This window comes from Tachysurus vachellii, chromosome 7 (genome assembly GCF_030014155.1).
Source record: "Tachysurus vachellii isolate PV-2020 chromosome 7, HZAU_Pvac_v1, whole genome shotgun sequence".
Classification (NCBI taxonomy): Eukaryota; Metazoa; Chordata; class Actinopteri; order Siluriformes; family Bagridae; genus Tachysurus; species Tachysurus vachellii.
The window spans coordinates 25,395,012-25,419,676 of record NC_083466.1 but is presented as its reverse complement, the minus strand read 5'-3'; the positions used below and the strand labels follow the sequence as shown (position 1 = coordinate 25,419,676).

The 24,665-nt window shown below is 39.6% G+C and overlaps 2 protein-coding genes across 5 annotated transcripts in view; both read right to left on the bottom strand.

The window, feature by feature from the left end:
- The window catches only part of LOC132848988 (type-2 ice-structuring protein-like), a 98,624-nt gene extending 74,750 nt beyond the window's left edge, over positions 1-23,874 (bottom strand). For all 3 annotated transcript variants that reach the window (XM_060875138.1, XM_060875143.1, XM_060875141.1), the window contains exon 1: positions 23,850-23,874. The gene's annotated coding sequence lies outside the window, so the exon portion shown is untranslated. The remainder of the gene's footprint in view (positions 1-23,849) is intronic.
- On the bottom strand, positions 152-10,240 carry gpaa1 (glycosylphosphatidylinositol anchor attachment 1). Of its 2 annotated transcripts, none has more exons than XM_060875135.1 (13): positions 10,127-10,240; positions 6,565-6,662; positions 6,268-6,447; positions 6,018-6,129; positions 5,743-5,890; positions 4,937-5,038; positions 4,204-4,400; positions 3,373-3,569; positions 3,062-3,215; positions 2,542-2,613; positions 1,982-2,178; positions 1,475-1,645; positions 152-956 (listed from the first exon to the last, which is right to left on the bottom strand). In XM_060875135.1, the coding sequence occupies exons 2-13, from the start codon at positions 6,636-6,638 to the stop codon at positions 713-715; spliced, it is 1,848 nt and encodes a 615-aa protein (XP_060731118.1). In that variant the 5' UTR covers positions 6,639-6,662; positions 10,127-10,240; the 3' UTR covers positions 152-712. The 2 variants fall into 2 exon arrangements, with proteins under 2 accessions (XP_060731118.1, XP_060731117.1); XM_060875134.1 differs by lacking the exon at positions 10,127-10,240 and adding an exon at positions 7,972-8,083.
- Positions 23,875-24,665: the final 791 nt, after the last annotated feature.

Genomic DNA, 24,665 nt, shown 5'->3' with positions numbered 1-24,665 from the left:
ATACAGTGGTAATAACGTGGTAGCGAATAAAGGACGTCGACATTTTACTCAGTAAAGTAGTGCTTATAGTGCTTGATTGGTTTGCAAGGAAATAACTGGAGAATCCGTATTTAGCGTGTGAATGTCTTGCAAGAACAACTCATTAACAGACTTTAAGTTTTCAGGGATTTTATTAACAAAAAAAAAGTACATTTTAAATCAAGAAACAGAACTGTTCATCAAAACGGAACAGCGGGTTAGGTTAGCGTGCTGTAAGCTTGCGTTCATGATGTTGTGCCTTATTTACATTGTTCAGAACAGCTCATCACATTAAGAGGAGAAAAGTACCACGTTTATCAGCTACCTGCTACCAGTGAGGCTTAAAAGGTGAACTTGTTTTCTTAAGTCTAATATGCCGCTAGTATCGACACTCAGTGATTCTTGCTAGCTGTTCTGAAGCAATGGCCACCCAGACAAACACTGATGTTTATGCGTATTAAAGAAATCATATTTATGTTTTCCTTTCAGTGTTAAACAAATTACTTTGCTGTTTACTTTCCTAAAACAAATATGAACAACGTTCAAAGAAATAGCTTGCAGGAGAAAACGTCCTCTACAGTTTTCTTTTTCTTATGTTTCAGTAGCTCCACCCATATTCTTGACCACTCAGTCCCCGCATATTGCCTCTTAGGTAAACCCCAAGGCACAGTACAGGCACAGTTTGTTCTTTTTCTTATTTCCAGAACAGGACGTTCCAAAGCAGCAGCCAGCACGGATACACAAACAGTGCCAGCAGTGGGTAGACCAGTGAACCGTACAGGGCGTGGTCCAGGATGCCCTGAGAGATGACGGACAGGAAGAGCATGCAGCACTCGGACAGTGTGACCGGCGCTTCCTGGAGGTCCTGGAAGAGGAAGATGCAGTAGAGGATTGTACAGCCTGGACTGAGTAGCACCATCGCAACGGCACCTAATGACCTAATGAGAGACAGTTCATAGGATCAAACACACATAGGATCTGTTTACATTTTTGACAATCCAAATGCAGATTCCTATCGAACTGTTATAATGCTAAAATAGCTAAAAGTTGTTAATGAGCGTCAAATTCTCACTTGAACAAATAACCATGGAGGATATGTAGAACATTCGGTCACAGGATAGAAAAAAAGAGTATTAAGGAAAGCAATTTGGAAATCAGGTCTGGAAAGCTTGTGTTTGGATGTGTCTCTGGTCACCATTTTATACATGCTATATGGTCTAGAATTGATCTTGGAGGTGGGGCTTCATGGATATGAATGAGAATCATATCGAAGAGGTTGAGACTTAATCGTAATTTAATTCAGTTCATTTTATTTCTGTAGCTCTTTTATCAATGGGCATTGTCAGAAAGCAAAGTTACAGAAGTATCTAAATTCAGGATATACATCAAAAGGGAATCTGTCCTCAGTGACAATGGAGAGTGTGATTATAAAACAGTTCACATCATGTTTACATACTTAGGCATGTGTGGTGTGACACAGGCAGCAGCCGGCACCAGCGTGACAGCCAGGATGAAGCCCAGGGAGAAGTTGATGAGAGCTGTGCAACCGAGGAGCACAGCTAAGTAGAGTAGAGCTGCCAGTTTCAGCACCTGCCAACCCTGCTCCGTGCCCTCACCTGAGATCAACCTAACACACACACACACACACACACACTGTATTTTAATAATGGTAATATCGATGAGATGAGCTAGTCAGACAAGTCAGATGTTACAGATTTAAACCTTTTGCAATAATACACAACGGCAGCCCTGATAGTGGTTGTGGACATTCCTTATTGTTAAACAGTGTAGCTTTTAACAAATAGAAATTGTAAACTTGGGCAGACCGTTGAAGCGTGAAACACTTTGTGATGTGCTGTTGACGCAAGAGAGACAGAGAGACAGAGAGAGAGACACACACAGAGAGAGACAGAGAGAGAGAGAAAAAGAGAGACAGAGAGAGAGAGACAGAGAGAGAGAGTACCTGTGTGTGTTGTGGGGCAGTGCCAATCCTGCAGTGTAGATGGCGATGGCAGTGAGAACCACAGCCTCGGTCTCAGACACTGGGAAGTGCTCTACTGCCGTTTCCTGAGACAGGATGGGGAGTGTGTACAGAGCCACACCAGTCAGGTGGCTGATCACTATCGGAGTCAGCACAGACAGGACAACGGAACTAGACGGCTGGAGGAATGGAGAATGTTGGGAAAAGGATACTATAGTCATACTGCACCAGATCCAGATCAGGATTCAACACCACATACTGAGAAAATGACATGGAGAATCTGTATTTAAACAAAATAGCACCCGAAAGCACTAAAGCTAATGAGAATGATCTACGTTTAATCTTAACTATAATGTAGGAACATGTGGAATAGGAATATATGGATTTCCATACAGGTCTAGGTGTAAATCACAGACATGATAAATGTATCTAGGTGAAATATTACATGTATTAAAAAGCCCCTGAAATGATTAGAAGATTGTGATGTATGCCGTAGTTACTTCGAAGCCTACTTTCGAGCGTTTGAAAATGTTCTAACTGACCGGGACTCCTTCAGTGACTCCGTCCTGGGTTACTGGGGCCGGATTCCCAATCTGGACCCACAGATCCAATGCCTGCAATGAAGTCAAGGATCCTGAAGATATTTTCACTAAAACCTCCAGTTACAAATACTATAATCATGTAGACTATAGAGGAACACATGAGTAGCATCTAATGTCATGCTTCATCAGACCTGCAGGAATGTGCTATTTGCCCTCGTCCACATACATGGAATTATAGAGCTTATAGATGCACACCATTGTCTAGCGTCACTGTGATTGACATTGTGATTCCACCCAGAGACACGGCCAATTTTGCTCTGCTTTCTTATGGCTATAGATGACGGGGCAAATGAATTTACCATCAGAAATTGAACACAGAGGGCTTTCGCTGTTCTAGTGTAATAAGGCATGAGAAAACCTGCTGCCAGTCAGTGTGCTCATGACTTATTGTGAGATATTGTAAAGGAACAGTGAAGTCAAAGGATCATAAATAAAGAGACTTGTGTAACTGTTAGGATACTCGCAGCAGCAGGATGGCAGCCAGCAGGCCAAAAGCAGGCATGTAGTATCCGATTGAGACAAAGTGAGACAGCGAAGGCATCAGGTAGAAGAAGTAGGACTGGTGAAGTCGCTCCAGGAGATTATTCAACTTCCTGAACATTCCCTCAAACAGCCTGTGAAATGTTAAGAATGAATATCAGAGAAGTTTTATACATAATTTCTTATTCAGGTTCAGGTCATTAGTAGAAGACAGGAATATAAATGTGCATTCTGTCATTTATCAGTGTTGTGTGAGTACAAATGTGTGGAAATGGGGGGAGAAAGAACTACCTGCCGAGAGTGGTGGCGTCAGTCTTGTAGTGTCTGAAGCTGTTGATGCCACGGATGGTCGCAGCCTCGATGTGGTAGCGCAGGAAGAGACCGTGGTCACCCCAAGGCCGACCGCTTGCCTGCTTCAGCACCATTAGGATCATTGTCTGTGCAGAAACGGTGTAACCGTCCGTACTGTCCCAGTCGTTCCTCTGGAGCTGAGACAGGATACAAGGGTCTCATGCACTGTAAATACTGGGAGTCCATCAGGAACACACAGGACTGCTGAATGTACTGTTCTGTGATACAATCAATGAGCTTCCTGGAGGACCGCGCTCATGTCTACCTGAGCTAGCTTGTTAAATGTTTGGGATGGCGTTAGGACAAATTAGATAAACATGAACGTTTACAGATGCAGACATTTTTATGTGAGGATGTTCGTAAGTCAGTTTTAATCCTATACTTTGGCTTCTGGTTATTTTATACAATTTATTAGATTGTGTAGCTTACATATAAACAAACAAATAAATAATCAGACTCGTACGTCGTTAATTGCACCAGGGAAATTTAGGCAAAACAACAGATACGTGTTTGTCAGTAAGAAAAGTCTGCAAATATTATAAAAATTATAAATCCTCAAGCCAATAAACTGTAACAGACATGTTTTGCCTTATTAAATGAATATATATGAATAAACAATAGGGAATATTTCTATATCAAATGTACAATATTGTGGTGTGAAAAAACACCTACGTTATAAACGGATTCATAGCGTTTAAAAAGTTCATGGGTTCCACACACAATATATATCCTGATTTAAAGCTATCAGGTTTGTCTTAATGTGTTTCTTACCTTCCCCTGAATGGTGCAGAGGACACCAAGCTTCTGGCAGAAGGCGTGGAAGAGGTTGGCCAGGTCCAGGTTGGGGAGCTGGCCGTTTAGACCTTCCAGGACCAGGTCCAGACTGGTAATGACATCACTGCTGAGCTCCAGCGAGAGAGCAGCCTGGATGGAGCCGGCTCGGCCCTGTAGCGGCGTGAAGCTCATACCTGATCGATCCGTTACAGCATAATGTCGGATTTGCGGCAAAAGATAAAAAAAAAAAGAAATTAAGATTTTGTGTCTAATCTAGAGGCCAGAAAATTCAGATGCCATGGACAGAAAATATGAGGCTCTTTGGTGAAAATGTAATGAAATATGGATTAAAAAAATAACTTGTGAGAACTTATGTGAATGAATGTAAATAACTGTAGCTCTTTGTAACTTTACTAACAAATTAAAAACTAAAAATACAAAATATTTATATATACATTATATATATATATATATATATATATATATATATATATATATATATATATATATATATATATGTGTGTGTGTGTGTATGTGTGTATATATATATATATATATATATATATATATATATATATATATATATATATATATACACACACACACATTATATATATATATATTCAGGGCTTTAATTTTTTTTTCTTCATTGTTTTAATTTGATAGGAAGATGCATTTTATTCATTTAATTATTTATTAAATGTGATCGGGGAAGACGTGTGTAACTCACCAGTGATGTTGGTGTGATGGTACCCCTCTAACCAAGCCTGCATACCAATGAGATCGTGCTCGTTCACCAGGAATATTATGTCTTTAGCCCAGTAAATCTGACCTGAGATGACAACATTACAAACATTACACCTGTGTCACATAGAAGAACCGTAATCAGGAAACAACAACATAAAAATGCTTGTTCTGTCTTTTAATAAGCTGCTCAGAGATAAAGCAGCATCATTTATTTCCCGGTACTTAGTTACATCTCCTCTGGTCTTGATTACATCTGGGCAGAATTCAAACAGTGTTTTTAGTCCGTTACTCCACTGACGGGGCAAATTTACAGATTTCTTTGCATAGTAATCATCACAGTACTCTGCAACTTTCTGTATATTCTGAAATAATGTCTATTTAAGTTATATGCACTATGTGGGAATTAGAGCAATATATCTACAACATGTGAACATGTTCATTAAAGTTCATTATTTTTTTAAATGCAGAGGGTGTTGAATTTACAGACCAGTAAGTTTCTCAATATTCCATCACATACACACACACACACACACACACACACACACACACACACACACACACACACACACACGTTACCATCCTGTAATGTAGCTGTAGACATTCAACCTACATAGACTATAATAATATGCTCTTATTAGTGGTTGTGAGGTTTATTTGACAAAGGATCCTTTTTTACTTTCTATTAAAAGCACAGCGGAAATGTAGACTGAAAACATGAAGTAAAACATGGAGTTTTACTCCATGTTTATAAACATGGTGTTTATAAAAGGATTTTATAAAGCCTCTCACTTCTGAAATACTGGGCGAGGCCCAGCAGAAGACCCACTGCCTGGTTGTTGCTGTTGCCAGGACTGCAGGGGGCACTAAATACCACAGCTTCTGTTCGTGGAGCTCGAGGTGCACGCAAGATCCCATACACATTAGTGCCTCGAACCATCTGAGAGAAAGAGAGAGAGAGAGAGAGAGAGAGAGGGAGAGAGAGAGAGAGAGAGAGAGATTTCTGACAAAGCTGTTGTGAATTAAACTGAAATAAATTGTGTTTATATGCCAGTGTACAAACTCACAAATCTCTCCTTGTTCTCATCAGGGAAGGGTAGCGTGCGTGAGAAGCTCTGAGTGAAAACCTCTAGCCCTCTGGCCTGCATTGTCTTGACCAACCAGTCCACTGGCATGCCCCTTCAATGAAACAGGAATGAACAAAAAGCAGAACCACAGACAATCATATGTAAACATTATCACTTAAAACCTACAGAAACAAAACAGCCCAGAAGTCTTTAGTTTTCATTCTACTTTATAAAAGTCAGTTCTACTTACCCAACCTTTTTCTTATTAGCTGCAAACTCCCGTGCCGTAGCCAAAGCTCTTTCTCCTGAGGGGAACCGCTCCTCCACCATGGTGGAACCCATCGCGTTCTCCGACATGTACGTCCGCAGAGTGAACGGCTCAAACGCCAGGCCCATGAACCAGGCAATTCCCGCCAGGTAGCACACCACACTGTGGTCCAAACAGAGTATTAAGAAGACTGAAATTGCTCAGTTTTTTGTTTTCTTTTTAAATTGGTTTCCCAGTTTCTCAACACATAGTGTCGAGTCCTGATGAGTGACTGCTTACCATATGGGAGTATTGAGGCGAGTGAGCAGGCTCGTCAATGCCTTCCTTCGGTTCGGGTCAGATAACAGACCCATGTTGTCTAACTGGCACTGGACCCACTGTGACATAGGAAACAATCATGAAATGCAAAGAGGAGGATGATGCCGGTGATGTTGGTAGTTAGGAACAAGTTAAATCTATATTAATACAACAATAACACTGTTTTCCTTTTTCAGTAACATAAATATAACCAGAACTATGAGTATCAGCTGACACCTGAATAATAACGTCATCCTCACAATGACTGACATGCACAAACCTGTTTATGCTAAAACACCTGAACGACAGTGTAAGAGGTGCAGCTTTCTGAAACGAGGGGCCACGTGACTGACAGGTGAGTAAAGCTCCTACTTCTGCTGATTGGGTGGATGCTGGTGGTCAATGCAGCATTGGTTACTTACTAACTTACTTTGTCCCTAGACTCCTATTGTAATTGTATTTTAAAAATACAGCAAATCTGGCGACTGTGACTGAGCAGATGATGCTGAGGCTCTTCTGCAATATGGCTTTCCAGTTTGCACCACAGCTGTTAGTTCCCAATGACTATTTGCTGAATACCACTGTTCCGAATAACCAATCACTCACTGCCATTACTCCATATAACCAGTTTCTGACCGCCATTGTTCCGAATAATCAATCACTGAACATCATTTATAGACAACTAATCCCTGACAATCACTGTTCCAAATAAAAAAATCGCTGAGAACCACTGTTCTGGATAGCCAATCGCTGACCTCCATTATTCCAAATAACCAATAGCTGAACTCCACTGTTGTGGATAGCCAATCGCTGACCTCCATTATTCCAAATAACCAATAGCTGAACTCCACTGTTGTGGATAGCCAATCGCTGACCTCCACTGTGTCCAAGAGTCATTCACAGTGGAGAATGTGGAGTCAGAAGAGAATGACTGCTTCTAGCTGACAGGGAAGGCTTTGTTAACTCAAATAATCACTATTTATAACCGCGGAGAGCAGAAAAAAGAGCACAACATTCAATGTGTTACACCAGTAGAACTACATCCGGTTCCACTCCCTTCAGTCAGGAACAGGATAAAATTATACATTAATTAAAAAAAAGCCACTACCATCAAAGTATTTGTGTTTAATGAGAGACGAGCGAGTGACTGAGACCTGTTGAACTGGTTTTACATCTATGACCCGGTTGAGTACTCCCAATAAGCGTTATAAATGACAATACAGGAATAAAGACGCTGCTTCCTTGCTTCAGTTGGCTGCTAACTAGTTTAGCACCTAGCTAACTGCACGAGAGCTGTCAAGGCAACCAGGGTGTCAGCTGCCATGGCGTAACGTAATAAAATAAACACACAAACGCACAATTATTAGATCGGACTTTTCCAATTCATACCTTAAAAAAATGTTAAAATCCCAAAGACAGCGAAGACGCATTCATTTTTCCTGCCTTTCATCGGAAGTAAAATTACACCGGAATTTCCGCTAAACCAGCAGATCTACAAATAATTCTCCAACCTACTTCCGGAAAATGTATTGGATATCAGCGAATCTGCTTGGCACGCTTTGTGATCCGAACCCTGTAATATTTTATGTTATCATCATAATTTTGTCCTTTTTTAAAATGTAAATAAAGTATACATTTTTGTAAAGTATAGCATATTTTTCTCTTTAAACATTTCACACAATGAGATTTTTTCGTGTGAAATTATGAGAATTTATACTTTATTATTATCATCATCATCATCTTTGCTTAAAATAGTTTATATACAAAATCCTCATTTTTTCTCATTTATATTTGAATTTTGAACTCTTTATAATCTGATATTTTCTTTAATCTGAATCACAAAGATTAAATGTAAACGCATACATGGTTAAAAACATTAGAATTTTTTGCTTAGACCCTAGAAATGGCATCTCTGGCTCTTATGAGTGAGTCTGATCTTTTGGTTCAGCTTGACAATAAAAAGTACCCCTTTTGCCTTTTTTGCTATTTTGCTCTTATGAATTTTTGTATTTTTTTTTAATAATTTTTTTATTATTCTGTTTCATATATATGCTTGTTTCAGGAAATCTTCCTCTAACCTTTTTCTAATGATCAAAATAAATGAATGATTTTCTGTCGGTGAGTCTGAACTAAATTGAGTCAAGACTCTGTTAGCTTTCAGTGTGAGACGTGTGTTTTTTCCTCCTCTGCTGATAATCTTATGCAGAATTTTAGTGGTTGAAGATCGCACCATTTTGATGATCACACCAAATTTGAGCTGCTTATAAACAAACACTTGGAGCATCTCAGAGAACAGAAATGAGTTTGATGTCATCATTTACTTTGAAGATACAGACATTTGTGTGGAAAAAACTAACCTTTTTTGTTTTTTTACTTTTCTATGAATATATTGCTGCTTGTAGGCTAGAAAAGAAATATTTATGAAAAACAAATGATTTAAAAAAAAAACAACTTTAATGAGTCATTACGTAACGCTAAAAAGTGTGTGATGATAAAGACATTTAATGGACTTGGACACACACAAAAAAATCCATGTTTGGTCTCTGGAAAGAGTTAAATTCCTATTAACATACAGAATTACCACAAAAAATGTAAGCAATCACATTAATATAAACCTGTGATTTTCAGCTACACTACTATAAAAACTGCTGCTATAGACAATGAACCTTCTGACCAATCAGAATTGAGAATTCAACAGCACTGTGGTGTGATTCAGTTTAATGGTTAAAAAACAATGAATGTTCTATGGTATTTACATGCTTTTGAATATTTGGTTAGTAGTGAGAGTGTTTTAACATATATTAAGACACATAATTTAAACATGTTTAACATTATCAGTGGAACAGATCCTTATCTCTGCTGGTGCAGTGGTGAAAAAACCCCAGAAGTCTATCGTGGATTGTGGGCTTCTTTGTTATTAGAAACTGAAATGTGTGAAATAAACAGGAAGATGCTAAAAGTCATCTGTGTTTTTATACTAAAAGGTCACACCCATTTGGTGAATGCTCCATAATCTAACAGTGAATGTAAGAATAATTATAACTATATATGATTTGGTAATAAGTGAAATCATAACATGACTTTTAATAGGAATGAAACAGTTGAGGATGTGTTGGTATTAGAAATGAGCCAATTCAGGGTAGTGACTCTTATAAGAATAAAAAAGTCCCCTAAAGTGGATCTCTTCTCATCGCATCTCATCTCATACATATAGAATATTATAAACATAATAGAAAGAAAGAATTCATCAAAGATTCCTCTGTAAAGTTTCTCTTAATTTATTCTTATGGGCTTTACACTCAAAATCTTTTTTCAGTTAAGAGCAGGAAGAAAACCTTCATCATTCATTACATTCAGTAAGGTGAGGCTGTAAGAGTCTTACTTAAGCCTCTTGACACACACAAAGGGATATTTCTTAACGCATGGGATGTCATTCCAGTTCATAAAGACTGTAAGCCAAAAATAATAATAATAATAATTAATTCAGTTAAACTGACATCACTTGATAATGAAGCGTCACAGCTACACAAGAGGCTCGACTTACCAGAAAAGTTCATATGGACACAACACTCTATATTTTCAAAATTGTTGGGTTCGTCCGGATTCCATTTGGTGAAAGATAATTTGGTGCCGTCAGACCAAAACCATTTTTTTAGCTAAAAAAAAAAATAAATAATAATAATAATAATTATATATATATATATATATATATATATATATATATATATATATATATATATATATATTATATATATATATATATATATATATATATATATATAAATATTATATATATATATATATATATATATATATAAAATTCACTGTATATTAATTTATTAATATATATATATTCATATACAGTGGAGTCCAAAAGTCTGAGATGACTGAAAATCTGATATTTTTTTAAAATTTCTTTTAAAATCAATGTTTTCTCATTCAACCTTAACAACAACAACAATAATAATAATAAAGTTATAATTATTATTATAACTATAAATTATGAATAATGTTTTTAAATAAAAAATACCTTCTATATGTAAAAAAATGCAAGTATGTTAAATTAAATAATAATAAAATGAAATAATGTTGAATATTTAATATTTATAATTCTGCACTATTTCTAGGTGCCAAATGAAAAGTAAGCAAATGTATGACATTGAGTATGTTAACCCATGTCTAACATCCTCTACTGAAGCCTGCAATCAGACGACACAAAACGGATCATAAGGTTTTTTTTTGTGTTTTGAGCCTGAACCAATGCTGAACTTTTACCTTCACACAGTTAGTAAGGCCGATCCACGTGGGATTCTCTTTGGGGTCATGAAAACGGATAAGGGCCTTGACCACCTGATACTCATCTTCACTGTGTATTGAGACCAAGTTGGCTCCAAGATCCAGACAGTGATTCTGGAAAATCAAAAAGTCAAAAGGAAGTAAAAGATGCATTCGATATTTAATATTTTAAGGAACAAAAAAAAATTCCTTCTCAATTCCTTTAGATAGTATAATATATAACTTAATTATAATATATAAAATCTTTTAAATCAACACACAGCCTGTACTCTTCTACTTGACAGATAGATTTTTTTTTGGTTGTGGTTTTCACTGCTGCAGAACAGATAAGTATCTTTTCCCCTGGAGGTGTTAAAGTCGCTTAGTGTTATTTTAAGCCAAGGCAAAGCCTTACAATAAAATAAGTTTAGACTTATATTATATTATATTATTCATTCATTCATCTTCTACTGCTTATCCGAACTACCTCGGGTCACGGGGTATGGTATGGTATGGTATGGTATGGTATGGTATGGTATGGTATATTATATTATATTATATTATATTATATTAAATATTAAATATTATATATTGAATTTTATATTATATTCATTTTTATATTATAGCACAATTCTTACTTATAGGTCAACGGAAGTGTTTTACATGGAAATAAATAAAAGCTTTAAAACAAAATAATAAACTAAAACTAAAAGTATGATAATTAAATACAAGAATAATATCAAAGTCTAAGAAAAAGAAAACATTTAATGCTAAAAAAGTACTGTGCTGAAATAAAATGCAAAGGTTGAAAAGAAATTTGTGAAGTTGTAAGATATTTTAATAATAAATATCACTGAGCTCTGAAAATCTTCTATTTAGCCAGTTTATAACTGTTACATCTAGAACATTTACATCTATAGTTATGCGTTTAACCAAAGTGACTGAGCATCTGCTGTGAATGGACCTGACAGTGATACACATACATGAATGTAGTTTTATGAAGCATGATTAAACATGAGTGCTGAGTGATATGTGATAAATACAAGATAGTACAACATTTAGTTCTAAAGCCTGATCACAGTGGATGTGTATCAAAGTGATCTTAATCTCTTCTTCTCTTAGGAGAATTTCTAATAGTGATTTACTTCTTATCTCATAAGCTGTGACTTCAAGGATATGAAGGAAGTGTGGTTTACCTCAGCAGAGATCCACTCCATGTGCTGGTCAACATATATGTAGCATCGTCTGCCATAGCTCACCCATCCTGATGGACAATATGGTGAGCATGAGGATCCCTCCAAAGAGAAATATTCATTTTCAGGCTCTGAACGATGCAAGGAAACTAAACATAAAATAAATCAGTTTTTTTTAATTATTTTTTATTTTTTTCAGAAATGCTATTAAAATCAGAACTCAGAATAAATTATACCTTTGACCAATTCATTCCACTTAGATGCTGGAAAATGGCCAGAAAAAGAGTGTTATTAATTTTTCATGTTGGAAGGCTATGTTGTGCTGAAAGTGTGTTAGTCTGTGAGAGTTACCTGTTACAGATGTTTCAACCAGACCTTAAAGCATTAAACAATAAAACAGAAAAAAAGTTTTTCATTTTCCACTATGATTTATACATCTCTTTATCTCAAGTGATATTTCAGGATATAAAACTTACCGAAGGCTGTTGAAGCCACACAGACAAACAGCAATGAAAATCTGATCTGACAAACCATGCTTGCGATTTCTGAGTTAAATCTTAAATGAGTCTGAAAGCGTCTCTTCAGCTTTAATGTGAAGCAGGGGAGGTGGAGCACATGTACTGTACAGTTATTCATTTGTGCTCATCTCTGGAAATACTCATTGTCAAATATAAAAATCCCATAATATAAAAACAACATTACATTTATAGTGAATGTTCTACATTAATCATGTTACTATAATTATTGTCTTTCATGTTATGGAATATACATTAAAAAAAATTAGATCATGTTATCACTGATATTATAGCATCTATAAATAGCCATTCCCTAGTCAATAAAACTAAAAATTCTGATTTATCTCTGACTGTGATAAAAAGCTGACACTGGAGACCTTCCAAAAATGGCAATTAAATTTCCTCATAAAAATTCATATCAACAGCTACACATGTTAAATCTGTTTAAATAAGGTGTTAATACAGAAATTATAATGAATCAGAACGAGTGCTTTGCTATAAACGTGTGAGTGGAATAAATAAACACTTTTTGTCCAAACAGAATCAAGAATTCAACATCGATTATTGTCATTGTTATTGTCCACTTTTTTAGATTGGTTTTTAGATTTTAGATTTTTAGACCAAAATTTTAATTTATAGTCACAACCATAAATGCTATGTTTCAAGAGGAGTCAACAAGGCCTATGGTGAACAGTACACCATCCACACTGTAAAGCATGGTGGTGGATCTCTGATGTTTTGGGGCTGTGTGAGCTCCAGTGGCACAGGGAAGTTTGTATTCTGCATTCTACAGAAAAAAAAGCTTGTCGCTTTGGCGCTCCCAAAAAAGCTCCTGCGTCGCAGGCTCAAAACGGCCGCTGCCCAGTGTGTCGATTTCGGGCTGTCCGACTCGGAGGGGGAAAAAGACGACGCTGCTGAACACCCGGGGGCCTCCCGCGGTTCTTTTCCTAAAAGGTGTTTTGTTTCACAGTCACTGAAAGTTGTTTTACCTTCTGGCAATTAGAGAGCCCTAACCAAGTTGGGGGCTCTGCAGGGTCATAAGCACAGATAAGGGACTTGGCCAGCTGGTAGTCATTTGCATTGTGTACGGACATCAAGTTTGAGCCGAATTTCAGACAGTGATTCTAAAAAGAAGAGAAGAGCAGTGGCATATTATTAGTAACTCTCCTATCAATGTACTATCTTTTAATATACAATGTGTACATGGCACTGAATATTTTAATTCATACTTCACTCTACAACCTAAAGAATCTATGTATAATACCGACCGAGTGTATAACAAAATTAACACCCAAATGCATGAATAGCAGACAGACAGACAGACAGGGGTTTATTAAAAAATAACAAAATCAACAGACCCAGAAAAACACTAGAAGAAACTCAGCAAATTACTGTAAATGCAAAACCAGGTACAAAAACAAAATGCAGAACATACTGTAAGAACAAAGCACAACATTAAGGACTCACATGTGAGTACAAAATCGTAGATATATACAATAGATGTCGCCTTGTATAGGGAAGTACATTGGAGCGAATGCCTCAACTGAGCCGCCATCTTGGTACGGGGGACCCCCTCCTCTTAATGCATTAGCGTCAATGTAGGCAAAGAAATAAAATCACCATAAATCGTCATGAATGCGTCTTTCTAGTTTTTTTTGGTTCGTTCCAAAGGTCAGACATGTATTTATCATTAAGTCCAGAGAAAATGTAAGGTTTTGATATTAAGATAATCTACTTTTTCACAATATAATGCGTAGTGTTAGTAGGTCTAAGTTTATTACTTACATTCTTCCACTTGAGTAAACGTCAAATGAACAATCACTACTTACCTTATAGCCTACTGCATGCAACACTGCTACAATGGTGTGACTATACATGTTCATTTAAATTGTATTGGTTTATTAAATATGATACACAAACATACCTGCAAACCGCACGGCTCAGCATCGAATGGCTGGCTCTCCTGAATGCTTCGGATCAGGAGAGGGATGTATATGACGGCAAGCTTCTGGGGCCTCCTGCCGGCCCGAGGAAGCAGCTTCTGCCCGTCGTCCCTGCGTGTGCTAAGCACATGAGACATTGCTGGGGTGATCTGCTTGACCTGAAACACGGTCTCGCGGGGTTTGAGGTGAAGGATATGGTGGGTCTGGGCATGGGCAACCCCCCGTGATCAAGCCTTCCATCGCCAGACACCTTAACCCATCTCAGGGCGGGCTGCTCGCCCCACCCAAGCCCGTCCTTCCGGGCAAGATGGATCGCTTCTCCGCGTCGATTCACCAGGCTTCATATAACTATAAATAAACTATAAATATAGCTCTCAATGTCTCCTCGCTGTTGTCCGCGTATCAGGCTTAACTCCTGCTTGATTTGGGTCAACAACTGGAGAGTGGGTTGCCATCGCCCGATCTCTGGAAGGAGGTTGTAACTGTCAATGACCTCGTTCTCCGCAATGCCCGCCAAGCTGTCCAGGCGAGCTGTCTCTATGGCTTTGTCGGTGGTCGGGGAACGCGCGCTGTGGCTTAATCTAAACTATCCGGTCTCCCCGATAGTGAGAAGCGTCGCATCGCGGGAGCGCCATTTGAGCCGGGCCAAGCTCTTTTCGGGCCCAGCCGTTGCGCTGATGCAGCAGCGCTGCGACGATAAGAAGAAAGAGGACGAGGCTTTCAAGCTGTGTCTTCCTAGGAAGCCGGCGCAGCACCAGACGCCATCTGGGCGGACGCCTAACGCTCCTGCTGCAGGTTGCCAGTCCCACTACACGAGCAGGACCAACAAACCCCGTGGGAAACCACAGGCTCAGCAGAGCGGGCCCCCCGAACCACCCACCCCCCGCTAGGCCCTGGGGTAAGGTGTCCTTCGCTGCAGCCGCGGCTAGGAAGCCTCCCAACCCCACCCCTTCGGTCCAGAAACGAGGGGGTTTTCGGTCCGTGTTCATGGGCGGCCAGCCCCCCGGACACCTGTTCTACCCTCCAGGTTCGCCCGTCCAAAAGACGGAGGTTCTCTTTCGGCAAGGTCAGAGGGTTGTTCTTTGTTCCGCACAGGCTTCACTGTTCCCCGTGTCATCCGGAGTGCGTTCCCAGTGGGGGAGCACGTGGGATTGAGTGCAGAAGCAGTGTCACCAAACACCCCCCTTCACACTCCTCTCACAGTTTCAATAAAGGCTACGGCCCCAGTTTTCCACAAAAAAATTAAAACTTCTCTGGTTTTGCCACTGGAGGGCGCCGTTGCACCATTAATGAACGATCCGGCCGGATCGGCTCCCGGCATCCCGGGGAGTCGTGTGATGGGGCCGCTCGGGAGTCACGTGACAGCCTGGCTGTCGGTCTCAGCCCCCGATTGGGTGATTCACACAGTCACGAGGGGTTACAGACTTCAGTTTGCCAAATCACCCCCGTGGTTCAACGTAGTGGTCTGGTCCCACACGGACCAGAGCTCCGCCCACATTCTGATAGACGAAATCTCATCTCTTCTCCGGAAAGGAGCGATTCGGGTTGTAGCCCTGCATCTAAGCGATCAGGGGTTTTACTCTCGCTATTTCCTGGTCCCGAAAAAGGATTTAGATCTCTCTTTCTATTCTAGATCTCAGAGTGTTGAACAAACATTTACGGAAATACAACTTCAGAATGTTGACACACGGCTCTCTCATACGGTCAATAAAGCAGAACGATTGGTTTTGCTTGGTCGACCTAAGCGATGCTTTTTTCACATAAGCATCTATCCTCCGCATATGAAATTCCTTCGTTTCGCCCACCAAGGCGTATGTTACGAATTCACGGTTCTCCCGTTCACTGCGTGGGGTAAACAACTTGGGGTGGGGTAAACTGGCTCCGGCTATCCATGTCTTGCCTCTGGGTCTTCTGAGAATGAGGGCTTTCATGAAGTGGATTTTGTCCCTTCGTCTCAGCCCGTTGCGCGATCTTTGCCGCTATGTCACGGTGACACGCGCATGCATGTCCGCGCTGCGCCACTGAGAGTGGCGGCTCCACCCTCAGATAGTTAGGCTGCTTTGGGAGAGGTTCGGCCGGGCTGCCGTCGATCTCTTCGCCTCGCGCGAAAACGCCCACTGTCCTATGTTCTTCTCCCTTCGGGACAAGGATGCCCCCCTCGGCATGGATGCTCTGCCTCATCCATGGCTACTCTACGCTTTCCCTCCGCTCTGCCTGATATCTCCGACTCTGGCCAGGGTCGCTGTACAGGGTTTGTCTCTGATCCTCATACTGTAGCTCCCAGGTGGCCCAAGGCACCTTGGCTAGCGGAGATAATACCTCTGCTATATGCAGAACCTTGGCCCCTCCCGTTCGCACGGACCTCCTGGCCCAAGCGAACAGTGAAATCTTTCATCCTCACCCAGACAGGGTGGCTCTCTGGGCCTGGCCCGTGAGAGGGTGAATTTAAGCACTATGGGGCTTCCCCCACGTGTTATTGCCACTATTCAGAATGCCAGGGCCTCTTCCACACGTTCGCTCTATGATTGCAAATGGCGTGTGTTTGAGGAGTGGTGCGAGGAGAGCCAGCTCGTTTCGTATCTGTGCTCCGTCGCTGATATTCTGGGTTTTTTGCAGGACCTTATCGATCGTGGCAGAACCTTTTCGACTATTAAGGTCTACTTGGCGGCTATCGCTGCGTGTCACGCCGGTTTCGGCGACACTATGGTGGGACAGCACCCCCTTGTCCGTAGATTTATGAAGGGCGCGCGCCGCACCGGTCACCAGAAGTGTGGTCCCGGATTGGGTTCTCTCCATGGTGCTGGAGGTGCTGGCCCAACAGCCTTTTGAGCCCCTGGATGATATCTCCCTCAAGCTGCTGTCCTTCAAGACGGCTCTGCTCCTGGCTTTGGCTTCCGCCAAACGTGTCAGTGATTTGCATGCGCTCTCGGTTCATTCCTCGTGCACCAAATTCTCGCTCTGTGGAGATAAGGTTTTGCTTAGGCCTAACCCGGCCTTCATGCCTAAGTGCTTTCCAGCCTTCTCTGTTGGTGTGATTGAGCTCTCCGCTTTTCACCGTCCTCCCTTTTCTTCTGCGGAGGATCAGAGGTTGAATGCTTTGTGCCCTGTGCGTGCCCTACGGGCGTATACGGACAGGACTAACGCTTTTCGGAGGAGCAACCAGCTCTTCGTCTCTTTGGCCCCGCCGAACACGGGGAAACCCATCTCTAAGCAACGCCTCTCTCGCTGGCTTGTGGGAGCCATCTCCTTAGCATATGAATCTGGGGGGCGTGCAGCCCCCAGGTGGCCTCAGAGCTCACTCCACTAGAGGCTTGGCTGCTTCTTGGGCTCTGTTTGGGGGAGTGCCCCTGCAGGACATTTGTGCTGCTGCGAGCTGGTCCTCTCCGCACACCTTTGTCAGGCACTACCGGCTTGATGTTACCCGTACCATGGTGGCTCATGCGGTCTTAAGTGTGGGCTCTTTGTAGCCACGTGCTACTAGGCCCGCACTCCTTTCAACCCTGTCTGCCCGGCCTGGTTATGCATGTTTCCAGCATATAGTCTCCCCCTCTTCTGACGTCCAGGTTGGTCCATTCACATGTTTATATACATGTTCTTTTCCTGCAGGCGGCTCGCTTGTTGGACATCAGCGGGGTTCTAACATGCATGTTACCACATGTCGTGTTTCTCTTTGGCTGGGTTGTTTACCCCGCGCAGTATGTTATGTCTGCTGCTTTGTGACGTGCCGAGCACCACCTTTTTGGCCATCCTCTGGCTTACAGGGCCTCGCTGTGAGTGTATTGGGCAACCGGGGAGTTGTCTATATCTCCCATAGGTGGATCTCGAACACGAGATGATGAAAGAGAACAATAGGTTACTTTCGTAACCCCGGTTCTCTGAAACATCGAGTGGAGAGATCCACCAAGTTTGCCCCGCTTGCTGCACGAGAAGCGAATATGCTCAATGAAGAAAGGTAGCACGTGCAGGTGCATTAAGCACTTGAGTTATGGGCGTTACCTTACCTACCTCTGTCAAGCCAGACTTGGTGCAATTGGATGCTTCTGTAGAGGTCAGGAACGGATGCCGTTCCCATAGGTGGATCTCTCCACTCGATGTTTCAGAGAACTGGGGTTACGGTTCACACAAATGACATATTTTGATTAAAAACGGCGGATTTCGCCGAAAAGCGACTAGTTTGCAGGTATGACAAAACAATTTGCAGGTGGAAGCAAATCACAAATTTGAGAGGAACATAATGTGAAAGTTAGATAGTTGAGGTGCCAAAGACTGTTCTATCTTTTATTTATTCTTTTCCGACAATACTTTTGCCACATTAAATAAGTATGTACTAAAGTCACATAAACCAAAAAAAAAAACCCCACAAAGTTTGACTTTGAGGCTGAACTGCCAACCTAACTGGTGACATCTTTCCAGGACTGTCGGCTGAATTAACCATTTAAAAAGTGTTTAGTGCTGCAACTCTTCTCTGTTTATCACTTGGGAATCTACAAACAGATTCAGATTATTTTATTTAATACCATGTCAGCAATCAAAAGCTATTTTCATGGCAAAATTCAATTACAAAAACACAAATATCATAATATTATACAATTTTTTATTTTAATTAACATACTGTACCACTGGGCCACTCCTTCAAAATTAGTTGAAAGAGAAACACTTCAAGTCACTCAAGGTACAAAGATTTATTACAAAAATAGGACATCAAAGGATATACACAAAACACAGACATAAAATGGTCCCAGCTCTCCAAGATGTTAACAGCCAACTCACACTCTAACTATATTAGCTAGTTTCCTAGCATGTGGCAGGTTCTTAAAACGTAAGGAGACATCTCCCTGATAATTCACACTGGAAAGCAAAAAAACACCACAATTCAAATAAAACTAACACAACTCAAAACATAAACCTTCACTCATAACCACATCAAGAAAATATGGCAAACATAGATCCCATACACAGAAAGGCCCGCACACATACAGAAAGCAAGCACTAAAAATCAAGCTGGTGACATAAGGCTGGGAAGGTGTTATAAAAAAAGGAACACAAAAACAAAACCCCAGCCAACCGGACTCGTACACAAACAATCCACAAAATGCACGTGCTGCCACCATGCAGCACACACCTCTGAGACCGGCCAGCCAGGGGCCTGTTTCAAAAAGCAGGTCAAGTGAAAACTCTGAGTATGTTAACCCTGAAATGAGGGAAACTCTGGGTTTTACGTTTCAGAAAGGGAGGCAAGTTAAACACGAGAAAGCAGGTTAAGTCAAGCCCATTTCTGAAAGGGAGGTAACTTATACTCAGAGTCAGTTACTATAGTAACTTACTCTGTGAACCTAACCTGGTCGGGAGCAGGTTTTCTTCGGTAAACCCAACCCAGAGTTTCTGTCTGTCTCCTCCCCTTTTTTTAAAGGGGAAGCAACGTTTAAACACCTCATTCATTGCCCACATTTTAGTTACGCAGAGAGCAGCAAAGCGAATGTGGGATTTGGTAGCTCAGTGGTTAAGGTGTTGGACTACTGATCAGAAGGTCATCATTTACGGCATTTAGCAGACACCCTTATCCAGAGTGACTTACGACTGAGCAACTGAGGGTTAAGGGCCTTGCTCAGGGGCCCAGCAGTGGCAGCTTGGTGGACCTGGGGTTCGAACCCATGACCTTCCGATCAGTAGCAAAAATCAGTTATCCCTAATAAGAACCTAATAAGATCCATAATATAATCCATCCTAACATCAGCCATCGCGGCCATGCTCTTACATCCGAGTAGATGCTTTTGCGTTACCTTACGTTTCTTTGCAAATTGTAGTTTTTTGTATAACATCGGGGATGCAGGACATATTAGTAAAGCTACTGTTTGCAGAGCGGTCAGGAAAGTGTGCCTCGCTCTTAAACGCTTTCTGTCCATTTTTGTGTTGTTTCCTAATCAAATAAAATTCTGTTCTTCCGGTTTCACCTCTGATATTATAACAGTTGGGAATTTACTCTAAAATAGTTCTTAATTAGTAACTACAAATTACATCTTCAACCAGTCTAATTAGATTAATGTAATAAATACTATCTCTAGAAAGTATTGGTCTACTTATTAATTTGGTCTACTTACTTATTAATTACTTTCTTAATCCTAAATCAACATCAACCACTTAAGCAATAAGGAGAGACAAGAAATGAACAATATACAGTTTACATTAAAAATATTTTAAACTTTTTAAAAGGTATATATATATATATATATATATATATATATATATATATATATATATATATATATATATATATATATATATATATAAATAAAATACATATACACATTTTTAAAATACACCTTTTAAAATTTGATGTTAAATCCACTATTGTTTTATACAGCAATGTTGCTATTTTTTATTTATTTTTTTTTTAAATACGTGTTAAAATTCTCCATATGCTTGCATAAGCACTTCCGGTTCTGCTGGTGAGAAATACTGTATGCAGACTTCTTTTGCCTGATGCTGTTGCCATGGTGAATCGTTATATCTGCACTCCATTGATAATGGCTTTTTATAGTTGTGATGCACATGCTTAACTCAGAGTCAGTCAACTTAGAGTTGATAAAACTAACTCATTTCAGCTGTTCTGAAACCGAAAACTCAGAGTTTCCCATCTCGGGGTTTGTCAACTCAGAGTTCAAATTTAAACTCAGAGTTGGTTGAACCTCCTTTCTGAAACGGCCCCCAGGGAACCAAATAAAAACAACACAGGGGAAACAGCAATTGACTTGAATCTAAAACAGAAGAAAACAAAATTAACAATACATCCTATATTTTATTAAAACACTAAACATTTAAAACCCCGGTTACCAACTGCACAATCTCAATTTAACAGATGAATTTACATTTACCTTCTTTGGCAGATAGCAGATATAACCATCAGTCAACGTATGAGCATTTATTCACATCTGAATAAAACATTACCAGAAAATAAAATACAATTAAAACATTTCATCCCATCTTAATTAAATTAAACAAAGCCCATATATTTACCTATACCAGCAGCTGTCAACATACGCAGTTGTCAGGACTCAGCCTGGACTCTGGTCATGTGCCTTCTGTTTATGTTCTCTGTCACATGTCTGCCCTGACTTCGTCTGCTCCTCCCTGTCTGCACACCTGTCCCTCATGTGTCTTGATTGTTAGTAGTATTTAGTTAAGCCGCGTTGCCTGGTGCAGCGTGGAATCTACTGTTGTTTTGTCTTGTTGTTAGTTTGTGTTATGTTTCGTGTCTTTTGGTTATTAAACCCCGTTTGTGTTTGTCTATCCTGCATCTGGGTCCCTTTTATCCTGCGTCCGCGGTACTTACAGCAGTCAACATTACTTAATTCATCTGCATCTAGATAAACAAAAACACAATTTGCCCATAGCATCAAAATAAATACCCATAAATAAACAAAACAAACAATATAAAAATAACCAGTCAGAATACCTCATCTGGGGCAAATTCAGCCACAACCAAACAAAGCAGCATTATATCCCATGTGCTTTTAAAACAAAGCCCACATTTCGAAGCCTCTTTCCGAGTGCCTGCTTTAAAAAGGCTTGGAATAATTAGCCTACCATGCCCCCTACTGGTAGGCACTTGCCTGGCTACAATACGATAAAAAAAAAAAAATCCAAAACCTTTTTAGGCATAATGTCATTAAATATGTCTTTAAGTGAAGTAACTTGATAAAAGAGCATTCTGCTTGTGTTAAGTCCAGGACAATCTAATAAAATATGTTTGACAGATAAGGGAATCTTACAAAACATACATAAAATTGGGTCTTTTCACCTTTAAGCAAAAAAGCATGGGTCAATTTTTAACATCCTTATTAAGAGCTTCAGAATCTACAAACATTGTCGGTTTTCCTAACTGTCAAAAACTGATGTGTAACTAACATGGATTACCTGCGGTCGTTAACCAAGGACTGAAACAAACCAACGGAACAAGAAATATAATTTCCTAACATCCAGTATCATAAAACACATTCTCACTTGTGAAATGTAATCCCTTGCTGTCTGGTTTTTAGATTTCTTTCATTTGAACAACCAAATGCAGCACAGAGGTCCGGCATCGTCCATGCATTTGAGGTAAAGGAGCACCGTACAAAGATGGCGGCGGTTTTGACGCATTTTTAAGACCTCAATGCGACATCTAGTGTATAGATATCTATGGTACAAAACAAGCAAAGACACATGGAACCGGATATACAGTAAACAAACACCTGCCGGAACGCCCCCTGGTGTTCCAACAGGGAATTGTTCAAGCTCTCATGACTACACTTAATGAAATAAGTGTATGGAATATTGGATTCATTAATGGATTACTTTTAAATCAAAATTTTTGTAAAGTACTGGATATTAAAACCTCAATTCAATCCTAATGTTAGTGTTATTGTTATGTATATTCAATGTTTTCAGAATTAATCTTTTAAGATCATATATAGAATATCTGGAAAAAAAAACACACTTGTTCTAAATAAATATATGATTCATCACACTGCAAATTGAATATATTCCAGCTAAATAGCACTAAATATTAATACAGTTGACCTGAAATGAATTGAACCTCAGCAGAAACACAGTCCATTTTGATGCCATGACAATTGAAGCAACGGCCATTAAATTTCACCCAATCAAATGGACAGTAACCCGTTCTTTACTGTTTATGGTATCTAAGAAGAAAAAACACAAAAAGACAGTAGCTTATTTATAACTGTTATTATAAAAACTAACAGGGTTGAACAGTTTATAAGTACAGGGTTATGCATGTTTATAAGTACCTTGTACTAGCTGATCAAAAAATCCACTAGAACACAAAAAAAGAGAGAAAAAGAGATATTAGATGATGAAAGATGTTAGTGCTGGTTGCTATAATGACTCTTTTACGGTTTATTATCAAGGCTTTAATTTGATCATTACCTGAAAGAGGTTTCTCCACATCAGCTTACAAAGAGAAAAACATTATTTTTACCACATTCATGTATCGATGTTAATTTGAATATCTAAAATGTAAGGTTGTGATATTTAAAAACGAGTCACTAGCAAATGCTATTGCATCTCGTATTTTCATTAACAGCTATTACATATAATGAATATATAAGACCATTATCACTACTCGTGGATCATGTGGACTGATATGAAAAGCTTTAATTCTATTAATCTTAGTTTCCAAAAGCTGTTACAGCGATGGTGAGAATAAGAAGTAATAGCACTTCAGTCCGACGAGCCATAACTCTAATTTTCATGCACAAATAGAAAAACCTCCATTCATTAATTACATTCATTAAATAAAGCTGGAACAGGTAACTGCTTAAAAATATTATTAAACTTACATCTAATCAGGAGATTCTTCTTGCTTGATATAGAACATGGGTGAAGTGGTGGTGCTTATATAGTAATCAAGCCTCTATCACCACCACTACCAAAATAAAATAATCTGAATTATATAGTTAATGATTATCATATTGCACTTACAAGTTCTAGGGCACTGTGGCAGAGGCAGAGATAACAACAGGGTGTTCCTCATCAGCTTTTATAAATAAATAAAGTGGGAATAAAATCAGAAGAGATTTTTTCCACCCAAAAAGTAACATTTAGAAACTAGATGGGAAAAATAAGTAAACACTGTAATTTTATAACATGTAGAAGTAATTTTAGCAACAATAACTTGGGAACTATTTGTAGTATTTGAAGGCATTTGTTTATCAAAAGCTCTCTTAAGATCCTGCCACAACATCTCAGTAGGGTTGTGGTCTGGACTTTTCACTGGCTATTCTAATACTTTGATTTTTTTCTTCTTTGGGTATTCAGATATCACTTGGCTGGTGTGTTCGGAAACACTGATACATTTTGTGACCCAATTTTGGCCCAGCTTGAGGTGCTGGACTAATGGCATGAGATTTGTCTCAAAAATATTTCGGTAAAAATCCCTTGCTGAAAAATAGTTTTCCAGATCTGAAGGCTGCAAAACAAGCCATTATTACTCCAACACCATGTGGGACGGCTGACTAAACATCTCCACCTTAGTCTGTTTACCCCAAAGGATATTGTTCCAGGTCACTCACTCACTCATTTTCTACCACTTATCCAAACTACCTCGGGTCACGAGGAGCCTGTGCCTATCTCAGGCGTCATCGGGCATCAAGGCA